This window comes from Tamandua tetradactyla, chromosome 19 (genome assembly GCF_023851605.1).
Source record: "Tamandua tetradactyla isolate mTamTet1 chromosome 19, mTamTet1.pri, whole genome shotgun sequence".
Lineage (NCBI taxonomy): Eukaryota > Metazoa > Chordata > Mammalia > Pilosa > Myrmecophagidae > Tamandua > Tamandua tetradactyla.
Window position 1 is genome coordinate 39,567,391 of NC_135345.1, and position 22,335 is coordinate 39,589,725.

Here is a 22,335-nt window from a genome sequence, read left to right on the forward strand (position 1 = left end):
TCTAGATGCGGCTGGTCCTGGGGGGCGGCAAAACTGACAGGCCCACTGATCCTTAGAAAAGCTGTTTTGTGACTTAGCCATAGATGGTGTTTGCTATCGTGATGAGTCACCAAAGAAATGACATCATGTTATCACGTGAAATGAAGGGGAAAATAAATTTAGGGTAGGAGGTAAGGGAGTGTTTCTTCTCCCATCTCTCCCCGACCCAGTCACAGGAGGGGAGTAGGAGAAGGAACATGTTTTCTCTTCTTAATTCAAACATTGTCTTCTCCTAGTATCCCTTCAGTATTCCTCTCAGCCTTCTCGGGCAGAATCGTCCCTTTGTTTCCTGTTGCCCTGGTGCAATCGCTTTTCCCAGGAGGGAGAAGAAAAGGCCGGATCAACACAAGGGCCTCTCCCTCCCCAGGCCGGCCCTCCCCTGCCGGGACACTGACCGCAGCCTTTCCTCCAGTTGGCTTGTGCTCTCTGCAAGCCCCGTGATTCAGCCTTCTCTTGTCCACAGGCACGGCTGAGCTGCACCCACATCCTCTCCTGTCCCTGCCTTCTCCCCGACCCTCACCCTCTGCATCCCATAGGCCAGCAGCAGCCCTCTTTCCACTTCACTTCTTTCCCAATCCTCCTGCCTCCGTTTTGGATGCACTCCCAGTGCACAGGGTTTAAAATAACCTCTGTTTCCAGTCATGCATTTCCCAGGTCATCTGTGCACCTCTCCAGTCCTTATCAGTGGCCCTGCCGGGAACAGTGTCTCATCCACACTTGAATTGAGAACACAAGTGTGTTGGTCTCAGACGCAGGCAGTGGATTTCTGGTGCCTGTGGGCCAGTCTAGGGCTGTGACTGGCCTCACTGACAAGTTCCTCCAAACCATGCCCATCATTTCTCTCTTGCTTCTCACCAACAGATTGTGCATTTGCTAAATCAATTGTTCATTCTACACTTCCTGTGTAATCTGCACTGTGGTCTATAGAAGTGAGTGATACAGAACAAAAGCAGCATTTCAGTTTCTCTTAAAAAGTTAAACCCGTACCCTGGCCAGAAGAACAGAATTCTTGACAGCTATGTATATTTTGGGTTTTCATGGGTTTTTGTTTTCGTGCCTCTTGCTTTACTTTCTGAAATTGGTACTTAGTCTAAACAGACTTCCCCCCCATCTGAACACCTTTTATGTAAGCTTTTCGCCCTTAAAAGAATAAGAATAATATAATATAGTTTATAGTGTCTTACAGTTTGTGCAGCATTTTCTCAAACTTTGTCAGATTTCATCTTCATAAAACCCTATATGAAGAAAGGACATATGTTCTTATTTCCCCTTTGGAGGTGATGGTCAGGGCCTGGAGAGTTCGGTGGAGAGATGAGCTACTCAGTGGCAGAAACACTTCTAGAATCTAGGTCTCCTTATTCTTTGTATCACCATATTGCCTCTATTTTTCTTGGCCCTGCCCAGCCTTACCAACACAACTTTCCCCACCTCTGAGTGAGTGAAGTAATGGTCCTTCAGAGATGACCACGCCCAGCAAGGAGAAAAAACTTCTGTTCTTGCTTAGAAGATCCTACTTAACAAATCAGTCTTGAAACTTTAGTTCAGAAAGCTGTCTCCCCCCCACATTCACAGCCAGCCACATTTGCCTGTACAGCCATCAGGTAATCTTAACCTTTCTCCTGTCTCATCTCTGATCCTTCGTTCTGGATGGGTGACATCAACCACCAAGGATCCTGCCTTCTAAGTTCCACTTCCCTCCAACCTCTTTCCTCTTCTGCCCACTGTCCTGCATCCCAGCCAAGATCAGCTCCCAGGAGTCAGTTGCCTCCACCTGGTGAGGCTGCCTGGGGCCCCCCATCAGAGAAGGAATTTAGCCAGAACAATGCTCGAGCAGGCTTAAAAGCATAGAAACACTTATGAATCAGGGAGCGGATTTAGGAACTGCTCCTTATTTTCCCTACATCAGTTACTTAAGAGTTTTATTTTTAATAAAATGGTGGCATATATTGGTGGGCTTCTAGGGCTCTTCAGTTAATGAGACCAAAATGGGTTGAGCCTTACCCATGCTGAAGGAGAGGCAAAGCACATGTCCTGCTATAGACACATGGCATTAAGAATCCAGTATAGTTGCTGCCCATGGTGATTTCTGCTTCTATTTAACATATTATAACCCAGGGTATAAACGTGCCCAGTGTCCAGAAGAAAAAGAGCTGGAATCCAAGTGTTATAAAAAAGAATTTTCTCCTTTTTTAGATTTCTAAAAGATGAGAAGAGCCTCCAAAATGAAAGAATCAACAGAGTACTTAAGATGACTAAATATAGAAGGGTATCCTTTCCTATTTGGTGGTTTTTCTCATTGGTACTTGAAATAAAGAGCTGAGGGTTGTGTGCTTCGGGCAGTAGATGGGGCTGTTCATTCCTAACGAGAGATGGTAGATGGAAGCACTGCTTTCTGTTTCATCTTTCAGTTGAAGTCCCTAGAATTTGTCATGCAGCATTCTTGTTACGTATTACACCTGCCTGTTCAATTTGGGACTTTGCTTTATGGTGGTCAGTTGAACTGATCAGAATTCAAGATTCTAATCGATTCTTGTACCAACAGCTACGCGCGTTCCTCCAAAGGGTCTCCCGTTACCTCTGATATTGTCAAGACCATCATCAAATTATGTTTATTTGACAAATGTAAATATGCTGTTTTACTTCAAAGGCATATGACTAGCTCTTGCTGGTTGGTATTCAAGGAGTAAATTTAGTATAATTCTACAAGAGAGTTTTTTTAAGTATCAATGCTCTAAGCAATCATTTTTGCATATGTGCTTCCTATCGTCTCACTGCAAGACATGTATTGTTACCTATGAAATGATTAGCCCTATTCCAGCTTTTTTCAGGGGTGCAGAAGAGGCAAAGGATATAATCTTGTTGGGGAGAGAAGACATATTTATGAAACAGGAAATAAAACCATGCCTATGATTTCTCCAAAGATAAGCCCCAGTGAGGATGGCTTTCTCAAGGGCAATGCATACTTTCTATGAGGGAATTCTGAAATTAGCATGTGGCGTTTAACGTTTATCCTTTAAACAGTTTTTGCGTCAAGATCTATTATGTGAAGAAGAGATGAAGACTTGTGTGGGGTCTTGGGCCAGAGCAAGTGTTTCTTAAACTGTGAAGCACTGTATCATTGTTATTACAAAGTGCTGGGATTGATACCCATTGGTTGAATTAGAAAGGGGGGGGGTGGTAAAAGGAAAGAGTGATTTGGGGTATGATTTCATGTCCTTTTACAGAGGTGAAATCTTTCTGCATCTTTTGATTCAGTCAGCGGTGTGGTGACAAATGTTTAACTGCTCCCCTCCAGCCCCACCCCCCCCAAAAAAATTAAAGACATTTAGTGTTTAGCTTTTGCAGATTTCCATGATGCAAATACTCCCACCCTGGCCAATTTCAAGCTACCAGCTCGATGCCATGGATCACAGATTTGGGCAGAGATGTGCACAGCCAGCTCTTGAGAAACAGTATGAGCTGCCCCAGAGTTCACCAGTTCCGGCAGGCACCAGCCTCCGTCAAATGTTTCCTAAAAAATAATCTGCTTGCAGGAGAGCTCTCCCTTCTTAACCTCTCCAACCAGGCCATGCAATGGTAATTCCGTAGGTGTTTCTTGAGCACCTGTTGTAATGCAGGCACTCTAGGAAGCACACATTCCAGTGGGGAAGGCAGATACTGAACAACTGATGACCAAGTTATTTAACTAAAAATTGTGTGGAATCATTTGAGGATCTTTGTTTCTTTCACCTCTCATTTCAAACTCTGCTGAGAGCTAAATGTGACAGTTTAAGAAAATCTTAGGTCACATCCTCAGCCAGAAGGGAACCTCGGAGATCATTTGATTGTAGGGTTACTCTTCCTTCTGCAAATGAGGAAACTAAGATTCCCTAGGGAGTTAGAGGGTCAGGGTGAGATTTCTGATTGACCAGTACCACTCCCTTGGGATGCAGAAGTCTCCAGGCTCTTTGTGAAAGGAACAAAAGAAAGAAACTTGTTAGTCAACTGTTCCGAGCCATTGCAAGAATGAATAGCCTTGCAGGTGGCCCTGTGTGTGCAGTGAGAGACCTCTGGCCCCTTGAAGCAGCTGCAGCAGAGTAAACAAAGCTTAGAGGACCGTGGGTCTTGCCCAAAATTAATCCAAGGGGCCTCTGAATAGAGTCGGGGCAGGACGTGCCAAGATTGGGATGGTGTTTCTCACAGCGAGATGTAGGTATCACCTGCAGGATCCATTGAGGAGTCTGTAAAAAAGCCACACACTGTCCTGAGGCCACCGCCCCTCACTCTCTGCTGATTAAGAATTTCTGGGTGAGGGGCCTGGGGTGTGTGTGTTTGACAAGACCTCGGGCGATTCTGATGCAGTTAAATATTGAAACCGGCTGGATGAAGGCTCCTCTTCACCTCAAAGTTATGGAGACAGAAAAAGATTCATGCTGAAAAACAGCATTTGGCTGAGTGAAATTCCTTAGGAACCCTTAAACCGTGGGGCACTTTATGAAAAATAAGTTCTCCGTCTTTGAGAAATATGTCTGAATTATGAATCGCTTTACAGGTCTTACCAGGATGTTTCTCCACTTAACCCCCCAAGACAGAAACCATTACATGTCTACGTAACGTGAGCGAGGTGGGGGGTGTCTTTGTGCTCATGTTTGACTCTCTCCACTTATGACTCCCGTTCTCATTTTGTATATGAAGGTAGACTGTGCTGTAGAGAGAAATTTAAAAGGTCTATATTTCTCTACTTCGTGATAAATGATAAAATACAGTCTAAAGAGGCAGAACTCGTAGCTGGATATGTTTTTTAGGACAGGTTACATAGATATTGCCTCATTTTACTCTAGGTTGGCAGAAATGAAGTATTTTTCCTAAGCTGGAGGCTTCTAGAAAAGCGTGCTTCTCCTGGGAAGTGCGTAGCCTTCGATAGCCCATTTGTTGAATTGGAGACTTAGTCCAGACTCTTTCCCAAACAAAACAATACACAACACTTTCCTTACAGTCAGTGTGTTTTGTGTGATACAAGGGTTTAAAAATTTTATCATCTGTGCACTGTCCAAGACTCAGGGCCCCTGCTGAAGATGAGCATATCCATTCAAACACATGTATGGTCTTTAAAAAATGCCTTTTCCCCCCTTCTCAGTGCTAGCTTAGTACCTTCTAAATTGCTGTTGGAGGGTTGTTTGTATTTAGCACTAGTTTATATGAATGTGGATTGTCCATTTTTAATTGGACTGGTCCATTCTGTATGATTCAAGGAGCATGTGGTGTGCCTCCCCCTCTTTACTTGGAATGTCCTCATTAAGGTGATAAGTTGTGGTTAGACTGGAACAATGGTTCCCAAACATTTGGTGTCAGGATCCCTTCTCTTCCATAAAAATTATTTGTTGTCCAAACAGCTTTTGTTTACATGCATTATTTCTATCAGTATCTACCATATGAGAAATTAGAACTGAAAATAATTAAGAATTTTTATGTATTGATTCATTTAAAAACAACAGTAACAAACTCCTACATATAAACATTGTTATGAAATATGACCATATACCCCCCCAAAAAAAAAGTTTGGTGAGAAGCACACCATTGTTCTTACATGTTTACAAATCTCTTTAACGTCTGGCTTAATAGAATCAGCTGGAATCTTATATTTTCTTCATTCAATCCCTTTTATCTGTTGTATAATTTAGTATGAAACAAAGCCTCTGTTACACAGAATGGGTGAGTGGCACTCTTTTCCAGTCCATCAGGAGCCAAAGGCCAGAGGCACATGGCTGTTCCCAGCCTGGGTGTGGACGCAAGGGCCTGTCTTGCAGTGCTGATTCCTAGCACTCGGTGGGACAAGAAATTGCATTTGTGCATCTCTTGGAACACACTGGAAAAAAATTTTTTAGCTTGGTCAAGTGTGTGCAGAACAGATTTCTTGGTTAGAGGAAACTAATTCCAGTTTCTGAAATTCTGCAGCGTAAAAAAACTTGACTGGTTTTTGTAATAACTAAAGGTCTTGAAAGTTTGGGGTTCCCAGCTGTTTCAGTGAATCTAGATGGTGATTATAATTATTTGGAATTCATAGCAGCTTTCGATGCCGTATATTTGTGAATTTCAAATATGTGAAAATCTGTTATTGGAACAGAACTTTCTTTTGCCTCTGGAAGTCGGTTTGTTGGAAAGAATTCTTCAGGTTCATGGGGTGCATTAATTAATAGAGAAATGGTTGGGGGGGGTTGTTCCTCTATCGTGAAATATAAATTATTTTGCATTCCTACTACAAAACCATTGTGTATGGGTGTTCTAGTTTGCTAGCTGCCGGAATGCAACACACCAGAGATGGCTTTTAATAAAAGGGGATTTATTTTGTTAGTTCTTCAGAGGAAAGACAGCTAACTTTCATCTGAGGTTCTTTCTTACGTGGGAAGGCTCAGGGTAATCTCTGCTGGCCTTCTTTCCAGGTCTCGGGGTTCCAACAACTTTCCCCAGGGTGATTCCTTTCTGCACCTCCAAAGGCCTGGGCTGAGCTACGAGTGCTGAGATGAGGAATGCCGAGCTGCTTGGGCTGTGCTACACTCCGCTGTTTCATTTAAGCACCAGCCAATTAAGTCAAACATCATTCATTGCAGTAGGCACGCCTCCTAGCCAACTGCAGATGTAATCAGCAATAGATGAGATTCACATGCCATTGGCTCATGTCCACAGCAACAGAACTAGGCGCCTTCACCTGGCCAAGTTGACAACGAAATCTAACTGCCACAGGTGTCATTTCTTTTGTCTGTGTTGGTTGCAAACTGGATTTTTATAATATGTATGGTGTATCAGAAGACTGCTGCCTATAATCAAATACCATTATAGCAACCATTTGTTGAATGAGTGCCAATCCTTATACATGAACTTCCTAGTCTGCAAAGTATGTATTCTGCCCATTTTAAAGATGAGGAAGCTGCTGCTCAGAGAGCTTATATTGGAAGTCACACGAGCTGGGGTTGGAATCCCTGGCTAGGCTCTTTGGACTTTATTACATCATCTCACTGGCATATTAACAGAGGAAGGGTCTCTGGCCATTCGTTAGCACTCATAAGTCATATGTTTTAAGCAGGATGTTTTAGCTGAGTTTAAAAAAAGTTTTTTCTCAGCTATTGGAAATGGGGAGTATGATATGTACCCTGCTTACCACATGGGTGAGATGAGTTAGAGCCTGAGAAGTCGGTGCTCGATGTCCAGCAGAGGGAGCACCCACCGTACCCACTGCCTTCCCTTTTCTTCTCAAGGGTTTCTGCGGCCAGGTCTTAAAACAATCTCACTGTTCCTCCTCAGTGGCTCTAAACTTTTTATTTACTTCTGGAATCCCTTCTTTGTAGGTAATTATCCCTATCAGCAAAAGTGAGAACTCAGTAACAATGTTGGATAATACTTGCTGAGCCTAATTAAAGCTTTGCATTTGGAAGCGGAAAAAGCACACTAAAAATATTTGAATTTGTCTTCTCACCCTATTTCTATTATGTTGTAATAGAAATTAATACAGGGCCATAATCCTTAATCTGTAATGCCAGATGCCCAAAGGCTATGGAGACCAAATTTTCTGTAGCCCATTTTTGACAAAGTGTGATCAGACCTGAACTCATTTAGTGGCAAAAACTGCCATGAGACTATTTGCAGTCTTTGATGTTCTCCTTAGTGTGGCGTTTCATGTATTTCTCTGCGAAATTATAAATGTGTTTGATTATGGAGTGCTATCTTCGATCCTGCTAGGGGTTATGTCATAAATAACAGATGCTCCAGGTTACTTTTCTAAAATTCAAAAATTCAGAATTCTAAAATGGACTTCCCCTGAGGGTTTTGCATGAGAGATTGTGGACCTGTAGTAATTTGATCACATATGAAATTCCCTTTATTCTTATTTTTATTAATCACCTAGTTTATCAAGTTAGAGATTCAAAAGTCAGTCTACAGTCACCTCTCTCTCCTAATCCTGTCTCAGGAGTAAATCCGGTCCCTTCTCTCTCAGTTAACGACCAAGGCGCTGATGGCAGTTTTCCACCTTACATCCCTCTTACTTGTCTTTTTTTCCATTTGGATTGTCCTGCGAGCTGCCCCCATTTTACGGATGCTCCTTGTGTCTCTAATGGCCTCGATCGCCTCTGCCGAATCCCTTTGCCTTTAGGAGCTGTAGCACATTGTCAGTCTGGCATCACAGCCCTTCGCCTGTGGATTCTGCTTCTCTCCCCATGTCCATTCCCCAGACCCTTCCGCCATTCCCTCGGCTGGCCATGCTTTCGCCCTTGTGGTTTCCGCTGCCTGGCGTGCCTTCCCCTCCTCTGCCTCGTTCATGGTCTACTTCTGTGCCCGAGGTCAGCCAAAGAGTCACTTCCTCCGAACAGCCTTCCCCGAACCCTGCCCTCTCTGGACCAGACCCCCCCAGTTATCAGCATACGGGGTGCTGGGTGCCTCTCCCTTGCAGAGCTCCGTGCCACATGATGGAAGAGAATCATCGATACAGTCAGTTGTTTAAATTTTCTTTCCCACTGGCAAGAAAGCCCCATGAAGGCAGGGGCCATTTCTTTTTTGTTCCCTGGCAACCTGTGCTAGGCCTATAAGCAATACGTAATTTAATTATTTAGATTTCTCTCTTTTCCCTTAGGGGCAAAAAAAAAGTGCCTCATCTCAGTAGCACAGTTCCTGGCATATGGAGAGCACTTAGTACAGATTTGATGAATAATTGTGTTAATAGTTTCAAGTGAGTCTGAATATTCTTCAGTGAAAACATCAGGTCTGCCATTGTGAGCTGCTTCTTGAAATAAGCTTTTCCATGAGTAAACCTGTTTCTCAGAAAGCAGGCTTGGTGGTCATTTGGAGTGCCCATCCCAATAGCCATCATTTATAAATGCCTGTGATGCAGGCTGCATCCCACCAGGTGTTTTATACAGCTTCTTCCATTTAACCCTCCCAACAGCCCCTGGAAGTGCAGACCTATTCCACTTTCAAGGCAGAAATAGAGGCCTGAGAATTTAGCTCTGAAGAGCCCAAGAACACACACTGGGACTGGTAGAGGACATACATACGTAAAAGAAGCACCCAGTAGGAGGCAGTATCCCTGAGTGAAGTGCCCTATGGGAGGCACACAGAAAGTGTCAAAGACCCAGAACCCTCTGGGTAAAGCTTTGTTGAGGAGGTAGAGGACTTGTTGTTTTAGCTGAATTTCAAAAGCATTTTTGTTTATTTGTTTTCTTTTGAACTCCAGATATTTGCAGGACTAAAGCTTGGTGGGACTTGGGACTTGGGCCAGTTGTTTGCACATTCTGCTCCCCTGCCACGCTCGTGCTTGTGAGCTGGAGGCACAAGCCAACAATGGCTGTCTTTCCCCAGTTCCCAGAAAATCTTTTCTCAAGAGCTTTTCTCTACACTGGACCCCCGCTCACAAAGCCGGCCCTGCTGCCAAAACTGACAGCTGTTGAATGGTCAATGGGCTTAGGTCGCTTGTCAGCCTACCAGGCCCCTCCCCGCACACAGGCAGGGTCAAGCAGCATGAGCTGTTATTTTGGTCTGGAATAGGATCTGATACGAGAGGGTGTCTGATTAGCAGGAATGACAGCATTGATGGGTTAAATTTAAAGTAACCACACCATGCCTGGTGCTCCTCCGTGCCCCTGGTTCCTGTGTGATCCACCACCTGCACCTATTTGAGACCCCAAGAAGGATGGAAAGGGGGGTGGCATGCAGTGGATTCCCAGCCGGGGCAGGGTGGTGAGCAAAACCACGGCAGTGGGGAAGAGCTCTGCTGGCCGAGAGGCGGCTGGGGCAGCAGGATGCAGAGGGTCCTGGGTTTCTGTCCTGGCCTTCTGTGAATTTAAGGAAGCCATTTGCTTGCACTGTCTAGCCAGGCAGCCCCTGGCCACATGTTGAGCCCTTGAAACAAGGCTGGTTCCAGTTGAGATATGCTATGAGTGTAAGTACAGGTGGGATTTCAAAGATTTAGTACGAAGAAAAGAAAACAAAAAGTCTCATTAAAATTGATCACATGTTGAAATTATAACATTTTGGATATGTTGGGTTAAAAAAAACCTTAGAAATTCCACCTGTTTCTTTTCTGATGTGGCCTTTTCTAATGTGGCTGCTAGAAAAATTTAAATTACGTAAGTGACCCGTGTTGCAGTTGAGTTGTACATGTCTGAGTTGAGTTGTAAATGCACAGGCATAACTACACCTACTCATACTCACAATATTCAAGTTTTTACACAACTCGGAGAGGTTCAGAGCCACTATGGCCCACACTCTGATGTTTGTAGGTTAAGCCCTGGGAGGGTAAGCGGGAGGTAAGTACACAGATCTCCAGGCTACTAGAGTGGTGAATCTGCTCTCTGAGCACTGTTGGGAGCTATTGATTGCTTTCTAGCAGTGGGATGACATGTGCAGGACGTTTTGGTGGGAAGTTTTGTTGGGGCAAGAAAAGTGGATTAGAAATCAGAAGTGTAGTTGGAAGTCTCCTGCTGTCCTCTTATTCAAGTTCAGATAAAACTCATCTGAACTGATTAAATGCTTTCTCATAAGGCTGAGGAAGAACACATGAATGTGTCCTCCCGTTGTCGAGACAAAATATTTAAGGTGAATAATTGACCTATAGTGTAGATTCATCTCCTTCCTTTGCTGATCCAGGCAAGGCCATAAATCAAATGTGGGTCCAGGCTTGACCCTCACTCCCAGCTGGTTGGCGCCACACCTTCCTCCTCTTGATCAGGAACTTTTCTGCTCTCTGGAAACACACATTTCCCCATCAGCCACATTCCAGAAAGAGAGATTGAGGTGGGATTTGCCAGGTATCAACCACAAAAGCCACCTGGATAAAAGAAATCTTTAGGCCTCATCTGAAAAACAGCTTTTTTGTGTGAAAATAATCAGGATATTGGCAGCTTTTTTTTTTTTAACCTCTTTCTGGAAGTAAATGTTTTGCAAAAGAAAACACTTGCTGCTCCTAAATCCATTTCAAAACATTGCCTGTGGTTTAAAAAAGTACAGAAATATGCATGGGTTGTGAAACATTTGCAGGCAAAATATGCAGTGTTGAAGAAAAGCTGATCAAGGGAGTGTCTATAGTAAGGTAAGTTTTTGAGACTGCAATGAAATGATGTTGGAATAGGGCATTGGTTGAATTAGAGATTACGTTCAGAAGCTCAAAAAGTTTCTTTTTGTTTTATATTGAAATCCAGACATTTGCAGAACTAAAGGTGTTTCTAGTTTCTTTCATCTGAGCTGTTACCACATACACACACACATGAGCATGTATAATTGTGCATTTTTAATGAGAAACATTATTCCAAGAACAACCCAGTGACTTTTTTTTTTTTTTATGGAAGAGAGGTAGTTTTAAAGACTGATTTATAATATGATCCAACTTCTAAAGATTTGTTGTTTTAACCCAAAGCATATTGGATTTCTGGTTCAGTAAGTGTCCTTTTTTATTACAACTAATGTGTGTTGTTTTCACAGGGCGAACCTTTCCGACACATCCGTACTTCTCTGCCCAGCTTGGAGCAGGGCAGCTGTCACTTTACAACATTTTGAAGGCTTACTCGCTTCTAGACCAGGAAGTAGGATATTGCCAAGGTCTCAGCTTTGTGGCAGGTGTTCTGTTGCTTCATATGAGTGAGGAGGAGGCGTTTAAAATGCTCAAGTTTCTGATGTTTGACATGGGCCTGCGGAAACAGTATCGGCCAGACATGATTATTTTACAGGTATAGAGCATTCCTTGTGTCTCTGACAGACAAACACCTGTTGGATCAATCAGTAGCTGATAATAGACAAATGGCAAGAATGTCTGTTATCCCTTCCCAGGTATATCCAAGGAACTTTCCCCCCATCAGTTAACATTGGAATAGCTGCCATTGCTGATAACTTACTCTGGGCTAGGCATTTTGCCAACTGTTTCATATGCTTTTATCACACATTAACCCTCAGGAAGATACTATTAATTGGCTCAGTTTATAGGTGGGAAAACTAAGGCTCAGAGAGGTCACATAACCTGGTGGCAGAGCTGGGATTTAAACTCAGGCCTGCCTGAGTCCAGAGTGCTCCCTCTTACTCCCTTGCCAAATACCATCTCCCAAGGAACACTGAATGAACAACCCTTATCCTTCATTAAACTGTCTCCAGGGGATCTAATTCCTGTCTCATAGCCTTTGCATTTGCTACTCCTTCTGCCATAGATGCTCCCCCGGCCCTCAGCTTCACCTGACTCCTTGTCATCCAAGCTTTAGCACAAATATCACATCCTAGAAGAAGCCCTTACTGACCCCCTCAATGCCATGGTCTCCCTGGCTGCCCTCCTGCCCCTGACACTCTATCACATATGGTTACATTTCTTTTGCATTAAAAATTCCTACTGTCTGATATGAACTTTTTGTTTGTCTACTTGTTTATTTTCTGCTTTCCCTTAGCATGTGAGAGGAGAGGCACCAATCTTTGAACTGTGGCCTTAGTTCCTAGGAAAGTACCTGAGATAAACTAGACACCCAGTCAGTATTTGTTGAGTGAATGAGTAGCATCAGATTCACATCAAAAGATAAATAAACAGCATAAAAAATTTTTTTTAAAAGATAAAGCAGCATGTTCCAAGCGTCCAGTGCCACTCCTGCAGCCTCTCGGGGTGGGCAGAACCCTGTATCCTGCTTTCAGAATATTTCTAAATGTTCCTTAGAACATTGGAGAAGTTGTTTATGTATTCATTTACCAACAAGATATTGTGGATCAGAGCCTCGAAGGTATCCTTGGGAAGAATACTTGTAAGCTAAGAAATTATTCAAAACACCAAATTATGGGGCTAAAAATCCTTTCACTTTGAATGACTATGAGCCACATGAAAAGAATCTCATAAAAAGAAGCTCTTTCCTTCACCAAAAGATGTTGACCCAGAACACTTCCCAGCTTTCTCCCAATTAGCTCTAATGTCGGGTACCTGTCACCTGAGAGAAACAGAGTTATGTATAATTTAGTATCACAACACACATTTCCTTTTGTGCTGGTGGCCCTGGTTGATTAGTCTCTTTCCTAAATGGAAGAGTCACCACTGGTGCTTAAGGGGATTGTGCTGTCTGAGCCTCTGAAAATAATCTCCTCTTCTTCTGGTTTGGGTTGTACATGTCCAGCTTGTAGCAACTTGGGGTCTTGTCCTTCTCCAATTTTTTTTTTTTAAACTCCGGCCATGACTATACAAATCTGGGCCACTTCCAGGACCTCCGTGAGCCCAGGAACTCATCATGGGGTTACTGGGAGCTGGAGAGAGCTTCTACCCAGAACCATATCACTCTTGGAAGGGGAAATGCTTTAAGTTGAAGTTCAACTTTAGTTGGAAAAAGTTATTTCCTTCATCTTAGGATAAACAAGGTGTTTTCTTATTTTAACTTGTACAGTATCTATGTGTTTCCTATGTTATAAATTTACAGAAATCACACTTGTCCTGCCTAGTGAATATTTCAGGAGTTCCAGAAGGAATTGACCAAATGAGCATGCACAATAGAATCCCTCTACAGAATCCTAAAATGTCCTCAATTCGCTTTTAGCAGGGAGGCTGGCTCTTTATTTCTAATTCCCCCAGGTTTGAATTTTGCTAAGAATGCATATTTGTAAGAGAATTTATGAAATGTTTGCAGAAGGCAGATGTTTAGATTTTCCTATCCAAAAAACACAAGGGAGCAATAAAAAGAAAGGAAGTGGCTGGGAGGAGAAGGCCCAACGTGCTCCAGAACCTACACCTAGCTCAGTGCCTCACAGACAGTAGGCGCCCCGTAAGCACCTGCTGGATCAGTTAGCTGAGGTCAGTTAAATTAAATCTCTAAATTGAATTTCTAAGCTTCTAATAATTCCTCTCTTAAAAATTAACAGTATTCTTGGAAGCATTCCCTTGAGTAGGATAAATAGTTTTATACCCATAGCAGATATCTAATTCTAAACATACCTGGGCATCTATTCCTGCAGATCCAGATGTACCAGCTCTCGAGGCTTCTTCACGATTACCATCGCGACCTCTACAATCACCTAGAAGAACACGAGATTGGCCCCAGCCTCTATGCTGCCCCCTGGTTTCTCACAGCATTTGCCTCACAGTTTCCACTGGGATTTGTAGCCAGAGTCTTTGGTAAGTCTATTTGCCACAGCTGGCATTCTCATGCCTTTTGTTGTTGAGTGTAGGATTTCCTTATATATTCTGGATATAAAGCTCTTAGTTGGATATGTGATTTTCAAATATTTTTCTCCCATTCTGTACATTGTCTTTTTACTTTCATGATGAAATTCATTGATGCAAAAATGTTTTTAATTTTTATGAAGTTCTATTTTGTATATTTTCTTTTGTTGTATGTGTTTTTGGTGTAAAGTCTAAAAAAGTCACTGCCTACCACAGTGTCCTAAAGATGCTTCCGTATGTTTTCTTCTACGAGTTTTGTAGCTTGAGTTCTTATATTTAGGTCCTTGATCCATTTTGAGTTAAATTTGAGTTAATTTTTGTGTATGGTGTGGGGTAGGGTCCTACATTCATTCTCTTGCATATGGATATCCAGTTTCCTTAGCAACATTTGTTGAAGAGTCTACATTGAGTAGACTTGACAAATTGTCAAAAATTAATTTGCCATAGATGTGAGGGTTTGTTTCTGAGCTCTCTATTATATGTCTGTCCCTGTGCCAATACCATGCTATTTTGATTACTATAGCTTTGTAATAAGCTTTATAGTCAGGAAGTGTGAGTCCTCTAACATTGTTATTTTTCAAGGTGATTTTGCCTATTTGGGGCACCTTACCCTTTATATAAATTCGATGATTGGCTTTTCCACTTCTTCAAAGAAGGCTGTTGGAATTTTGATCCATTCATCCATACAGATTGTGTTGAATCTATAAATTGCTTTGGGTGGACTTAACATCCTAACAATATTTAGTTTTTTAATTCATGAACACGATATGCACTCCATCTATTAAGGTCTTCTTTAATTTCTTTTGGCAATATTTTGTAGTTTTCTGCATACAAGTCCTTTACATCCCTGGTTAGATTTATTCCTAGATATTTGATTCTTTTAATTGCTATTATAAATGTAATTTTTCTCTTATTTTCCTCTTCACATTCTTAATGACTAGTTTATAGGAACACTGCTGATGTTTGTGTGTTGATCTAGGACCCTGCAACTTTGCTGAATGTATTTATTAGCTCTAGTGCCTGTGTTGTGCATTTTTCAGGATTTTCTATATGTAAGATCATGTCATCTGCAAATGGGGAAAACTTTACTACTTCTTTTATGATTTGAATGCCTTTTCTTTATTTTTCTGGCCTAACTGCTCTGGCTGGAATGTCCAGGAAAATATTTAATAACATTGGTGACAGTAGACATCTTTGTCTTGTTCCTGATCTTACAGGGAAAGCTTTCAGTCTTTCACCCTTGAGTTTGATGTCAATTTTTTAAATATGCTCCCTATCATGATGAGGAAGTTTCCTTCTGTTCCTAGTTTTCTAAGTGTTTTTATCAAGAAGAGGTACTGGATTTTTTCATATGCCTTTTCTTCATCAATTGAGGTGATCCCATGGTTTCCACTTTATTTTATTAATGTGGTATATTACATTAATTGATTTTGTTATGTTGAACCACCATTGTGGTTTGATCATGGTGTATAATTCTTTTTATATGCTGTTGGATTTGGATTGCTGGTATTTTCTTGAAGTGTTTTTGCATCTATATAAGGGTTATTCTGTAATTTTGTTTTCCTTTATTGTCTTTATTGGGCTTTGGTATTAGGGTGATATTGGCCTCATAGAATGAGTTCAGCAATGTTTCCTCCTCTTCAGTATTTGGAAAGATTTTGAGCAGGATTGGTGTTAATTTCTCTTATAATATTTGTTAAAATTCACCAGTGAATCCATCTAGTCCTTGACTTTTTTTGTTGGAAAGTTTTTGTTTACTGATTCAGAGCTGTTGCCTGTTATTGGTCTGCTGAAATTTTCTATTTCCCCTTCAGTCAGCGTACATAGTGTGTGTGTTTCTAGGAATTTTTCCACTTCATATAGACTATCTAACTTGTCGGCGTATAGTTATTCATAGTATCCTTTCTATTTCTGTGGGATTGGTAGTAATACCACTATTTCATTTTTTATTTTAGTTATTTGGAACATCTCTTTTTTTTTCTTTGTCATTCTAACTAAAGGTTTGTCAATTTTATTGATCTTTTCAAGAATCAACATTTGGTTTCACTGATTCTCTTGATTTTTTAAAAAATTCTCTATTTCCTTGACCTCCACTCTAATCTCTGTTATTTCCTTCCTTCTGTTCACTTTTTTTCTAGTTTCTCCAGCTGTGAGATTAGGTCTCTGATTTGAGGTCTATCTTCATTTCTGAATGTAAACATTTAGAGCTATAAATTTCCCTTTCAGCACTGTCTTTGCTGCATCCCATAAGTTTTGTTTTTTGTGTTTTGTTTTCACCTCAAGATGTTTCCTAATTTCTTTTGTGACTTCTTCTTTGACCCATTGGTTAAGCATGTATTGTTTAATTTCCCTCTATTGTTTACTTCTAGTTCATTCCATTGTTGTTAAAGAAATACTGAATTGTATGATTCAGTGTTTTGAAATATATTGAGACTCATTTTCTCATCAAAGATATGTGATCTATATAAATATGGCCTATATATAGTCTATATCTGGAGGATGATCCATGTGTATTAGAGAAGAATATGTATTCTGTTGCTGTTAGGTGACATGTTCTATATTTGTTTGTTAAGACTAGTTGGTATAAAATATTCGTCTTCTTTTTCCTTATTAATCATCTCTCTAGATGTTATATCCATCATTGAAAGAGATGTATTGAAGTCTCCTACTATTAATGTAGAACTGTCTGTTTCTCCCTATAAATCTGACAATATTTCCTTCACATATTTTGGCTGCTTTCTATTAGGTGTATATATATTTATAATTATTATATCTTCTTGTTGAATTGATCCTTTTATCAGTGACCTTATTAGTATGTCCAAAATCATACATTTATCATTAGTTTTTATGCATTTGCCTTTTAGAGCCTGTAAGATATATAGAGTTATATGTCAAAAAATATATCATCATCAAACTGGCATTTAAAATTACCCATACAGAGTTTTTTTATTTCTTTATGACACTTGAATTCACTGTCTAATGTCCTTTTCTTTTAGTCTGAAAAACCTCTTTGCTTGTAGGACAGGTCTAGTGGTGACAAACTCCCTCAGCTTTTGTTTATGTTGGAATGTCTTAATCTCTCCCTCATTTTTGAAACATAGTCCCCCTAAAAGCATTAAGTTCTTTGATGGCATTTGTTTACTCTCAGAACTTTAAATACATCCCTCTGCCTTCTTGCCCATGGTTTTGAATGGGAAATCAGCACTTAATCGTAATGGGGCTCCCTTGCATATAACACATTGGTTTGCTCTGGCAGCTTTCAGAAAGAGCTCTCAGTGTTCTTAGCTTTCAGTAGTTTGACTACAATGTGTCTGGATATGGTTCTCTTCAAATTGTTTCTGCTGGGGATTCATTTGGGATTCTTTGAATGTACATATTCATGTTTTTCACTAAATTTGGAAAGTTTTATGCCATTATTTCTTTATCCCCTTCTCCCTCTCTTATTCTGGAACTCTCATAATGCTTATATTATACGCTTGATGGTGTCCCATTTGGGTCTTAGACTTTGTTCACTTATTTCATCCTTTTTTCTTTCTGGCCCTCAGCCTGTATCATATTACTTGTCTTGTCCTGGGTATTAGCTGTTTCCTGGCCTTAGAAATTCCCTATTTACAGAAATCTGAATGTCCCCTCTATTTCTTATGAAATAGACTTTCCCCCGTCCCAAGTGCTCTATTGCATTTCTTAAAGCAGGTAATCCTTTAACCCAGGCTCTTTGGCTTAATTGGTTCTTATACTACTTTAGCTGTCTGTAGTCTACTTCTGTTTGCAGAGCAAGTTCTGGGTGAGTGAGCCAACGAGGACACAGGCTTAAAGACACCCCAGTATATGCATAGGGCTTACCCTGCTCCTTCTGGAACTGGCCAGGGACCCAGAATGGGGGGACAGACCAGTTCCACACTGTGTTGGGGGATGGGAGGTGGGTAGAGAGGCTGGCATGGGCATGCGTTTTCTGCTCCCATATTTAAAGCTGTGTTTTCTTGATTTGGCACATGTCCTATTACTGCAAATCTTTAACTGTTTTCTGGAGTTTTGAGGAAGTAGGCTCTGCCAGTTTTTGCTGGTTGTTCAAATATTCTGTAGGGGAATGGCACCCTAGTATGTCTTAGCCACCACCTTGGTTGACTGGCTTCAAGATCCCCTGTTTAACTTTTGATTATCACTGGATTAATTGTGTTTTTGTTTTCATTCACCCCAAGATGTTTCTCTTACAAGGCTCTCCCTAAAGCAGATATTTTTAAGGCTTGACCAAAGAGCCCAGGTATATGTTTTCTGCTGAGTCATCGTCCTCAATATCCCTTGCTTGTGACTGATAGCTCCTTAAAACTCATTTCCTCCTCCCCTCCCTCTCTTTCCTTGCCCTTGGCTCTTCATTCTCTCTGAAGTCATTCTCTTGAAGACCCTGACAAGACTTTGAGGGCCCCCTCTATGACATGTTCTCCCACCTTCGGCCTTGACATCTCACTCCTGCTACCAGCCTCATCCTTCCAAATGCCACAGATCACATCCACCTCTGTGCCCCTCCTGTAACCCCAGACAGTTCACATCAAAAACCTCCTCCTGTTGTCTCAGCTTACTGTCAGAAGATCGTCTCTGTCAAAGTTACATAGGTGTCCACACGCAACTCTCAGGGCTGTCTTGGGATAGGAGGAACAAGGCCATTCTCCTGGATTTCTGGAACTAGTGATACACTTTGAGCACCGTGAATTCTTGCACAGTTTGTTTTCTCCACTTCAAAATGAAAGTAATATTTTTTTCAATTCAACCTTTTAAAAATTTTTTATAACATATAAATAGATAACATATAAGTATTTTTTGTTTTTGGTGGAGGAGGAGCTTGCTAAAGAAGTGATACTTAATAACATATCAAGTATTTTATAGTCAGTCTCTTGATAGCCAGAAACTTATAATCTCATACATTTAGAATTTTTTTTTAGACCTGGAGAACATTTTAAAGGGAAAGTTAAAAAACATTGAGAGTGATTCTACTTTAGGCATACTTTACAGAGACATCTCACATATCTAATTTTCGGAAATCCTAGAAACCAAAAAGTCTTTCTTTTTAATATAAATGGGCATTGATTCTTCCTCTTCCTTCCCCTTCTCCCCAGAGCACTTGATTACCGTTATTACTCTTGTTATTATGCTCTTCTATCCACAGCAACTGCTAAAGAACTTCCCACTTGGCTTTTCTAGAAAAATCCATGCTCTTAAAATAGTGACTTTCCCTTTTTTCATTAATTGCCTTCCCAAATTGATTTTTAATTTTTGTCCCTGAAAAAATATTCATTGAAGTAAAATAGGTACTAAAAACTATATCCTCATTAAACAGACCATTAGTGATATTTCATGAAGTTTTTATACCAGTTTAAAAAAAAAAACAGAATTAAAAGCCTTGAAAGTAAGTGTATGCTTACTTTACTGAAAAAAGACTCACAAAAGCTAAGTTCTCTGGCTGTAAGCATTGGTCTTTCTTGCCAATAACTTCAGTGTTTTGTCTTTTCTTAGGAAATAAAAAGAAAATCATTAGTCCACATTACATTTTCTGATTATTCTTCACTATATTTTCAGAGTAATGGAATGGATTAGGTCTTGACAGGGGAAGAAAGAAGTGCTGTTAATGGGTTGAAAACAGTATAAGCATCAATTTACACAGTTGTATGGAGAAAAGTCAACAAGGGAAGCTGGGCCGTACCACAAGCAGCGGAGCGGGAGGGGACTGAGGGGGTTCTCACTGCTTCCAGCCCAGATGCACCTGCACTGATGCCTGCAGATAATTCTGGGGCTCTAAGGCCAGGAAGCTCAAGAAAAGAAGTTTTCCTTAGGCTGCATCAGTGGGCAAGAGGCATTAAAACACATACAAACTAATTCTGCATTGGAAATGACAGCCCTGATTGTGCAGAACTAATTCAGAGCCAATGAAACTTATTACAATGACTTCCTAAGTAAAAGCTGAAGTCAATAAAAGCAGAATATTTTTCTCTGTAATATATGGTCAGTGGTGGGTCTTGGAGTTTCCTATACATTCTGCATAGAGATGCCATGTGTGTGTAACTCCTGGATTCCACAAGCCCCTGCAGTCCTCGGTGGGTTTGTGTTCAGCTGGCTTTGGGCTGGATTATGGGCAGGAAGTGGGAACTCGAAGACAATGCCGGGTTATGATGTCAGTTTGCAAAACTGCTCTTTTTTTTGCACAGTCCATCCCATCTTCCAGTACTTAAAAACAAACTGTTTTATTAGTAGAACCACAAAAAAAATATAGGCTTTTAAAAACCGTTTATGTATTTAGCATGAGTGACTTAATGAACTGTTGTTTATTCTGGTCCATGGTGGTAGATATCTTAGTTTTAAATCCCAAAGCCCGCCATTCAAACGCTGCAGTCTTTTTTGGCCCGGAACCCATTTCATTATAAGCCTTTAGGGCTGGATAAACCCTAAAAACAAATGGGCCTTTGTTAGCTCTCCACTATTTTATATGTAAAGGATCTCTCAGCTTGTAGTCAGCATATATTAATTAATAGGTCACCTTGAATAAAGTCTGTGCTACTTGGGAGAACAGCTGCCAGCAATGCTTTAACTCTTATCTTGTAACTCAAGTCTAGTGAGTGCCAGTCCTGTGCCTGGGTGTCACAGAAGGTAAAATAGCCTCTTCCTTTTTGTTTTTATTGTTTTTTTTTTTTAATTTCTATGGTTTGGATAGGGATCCAGGAATCCTGGAAGACTGCTTGCTCTATTTACCTTTTAATCGTGTTTACCTTTGGAAAAAAATCTAAAACACAGGACCCATCTTGCTCCCGATGAAGGAGGGCACTGCCATATTAGGCTCCTGCTGTTTTCTATAGGATGTGCTACCAAAAAAATGAAAGAGGAGGTAGAATATAAAAACTGAGGATTTGTCAAAAAAAAACAGAATCCACCTGTAGCATCATAAAAGATGCAAAGAATCATTTCATTAAGACTGAAATAGATTGGGGAATAGAAGATTGTTCATATGGCCAGAAAGAACCCAGGTTTTCAGTTACTATGTTTCAGTGTTGATATAGGGATATTTTTGCAAAATCTGGTTGTGCTTTTGTTCTGCTCATCCTTCATTTCCCTCCTGCCTATTCCTGATAGGAATGTGGGGGATCACTCCTTGGAGATTACAACTGCTTAGGAGAAAATGAAGGCGAGGGATTGCCCTTGACCAAAGACAAAGGTGGCTGGAAGCTTAGATAGCATGTAGGTTTGCTTCCTGGCCACGTGCTTTGCTTTTATTATTTACCCCCACCCTAGGAAAATTGCACTTTCAGATCATGGGGAGTTTCAAATAGAGTTCCAGTATACATTACTACAATAACAGGGCAGCTGAAATATCTTCAAGGGAAACTAGTTATTTGGTTGTTCTCAGCAAATAGTTTGCAAAGTGCTGGAGTCAGCTGAATTTAAGATTTCCTCTACTTCCTGCCTGGTAAAACCCTTTGCCTGTTTTTAGGTGGCTTGAAAAGGAAGTGAAGAAAGTGCTTTTAAAAGGAAGTTGGCTACAGTGTTGGAGCTGGGCTACTGTAGTTCTGGGGGTAGTTCCAACATTTTGCTTTCTTGTGCAGTGTTTTCAAATGTAGGAAATTAACTCACTTTTCCAAAGAGAGTAGTATTACTTAAAAAAAAAAATTTTCAGAATGTGAATGTGTAAGGATTGGAAGATGGGCAAAAATGAAAATAGTTGGGATAGAGCAATGGGCTTGCAAGTAACATTTCTTTTTTTTTTTTACTATTGTTTTAAAATTTTAATTAAATTTTAAAATTCTGCCAATGGAGGGAAAAGGCAGTAGCTGTTTAAAGGGCATAAGTGCTGCCCTCAAGTGTAGTCAGATAAATTTAAGTGGTCTCTCCTCTCCACATAACCACAGTTCTTGCCACACCAAACTATTTTTTGGCTCTGGAACATGACATGGTTCTGTCAGACCTCTCTACATTTCCACCTTCTTTTCCTTCTGTTCAGAATATTACACTTTGACTTATTTCCTAACAAGTTTCTATTGGTCCTTCAAGACTGGGTTCAGCAGTCACCCATCTTTGGACTTTTCCTCTCTCTTTGTTCTTATAGCACCCTGCTTTGGGCATAACTCTGCCAAAGCAGTCATTGTTGGTCTGCAGTTTGTCCTTTGTGCATGGGTTAA

At 40.8% G+C, this 22,335-nt stretch overlaps 1 protein-coding gene across 3 annotated transcripts in view; it reads left to right on the plus strand.

Moving 5' to 3' along the window:
* Positions 1 to 22,335, plus strand: part of TBC1D1 (TBC1 domain family member 1) — a 246,463-nt gene that overhangs the window by 207,550 nt on the left and 16,578 nt on the right. For all 3 annotated transcript variants that reach the window (XM_077136587.1, XM_077136588.1, XM_077136590.1), the window contains 2 exons: positions 11,485 to 11,729; positions 13,969 to 14,128. In XM_077136587.1, the coding sequence (XP_076992702.1) occupies positions 11,485 to 11,729; positions 13,969 to 14,128 (405 nt within the window). The remainder of the gene's footprint in view (positions 1 to 11,484; positions 11,730 to 13,968; positions 14,129 to 22,335) is intronic.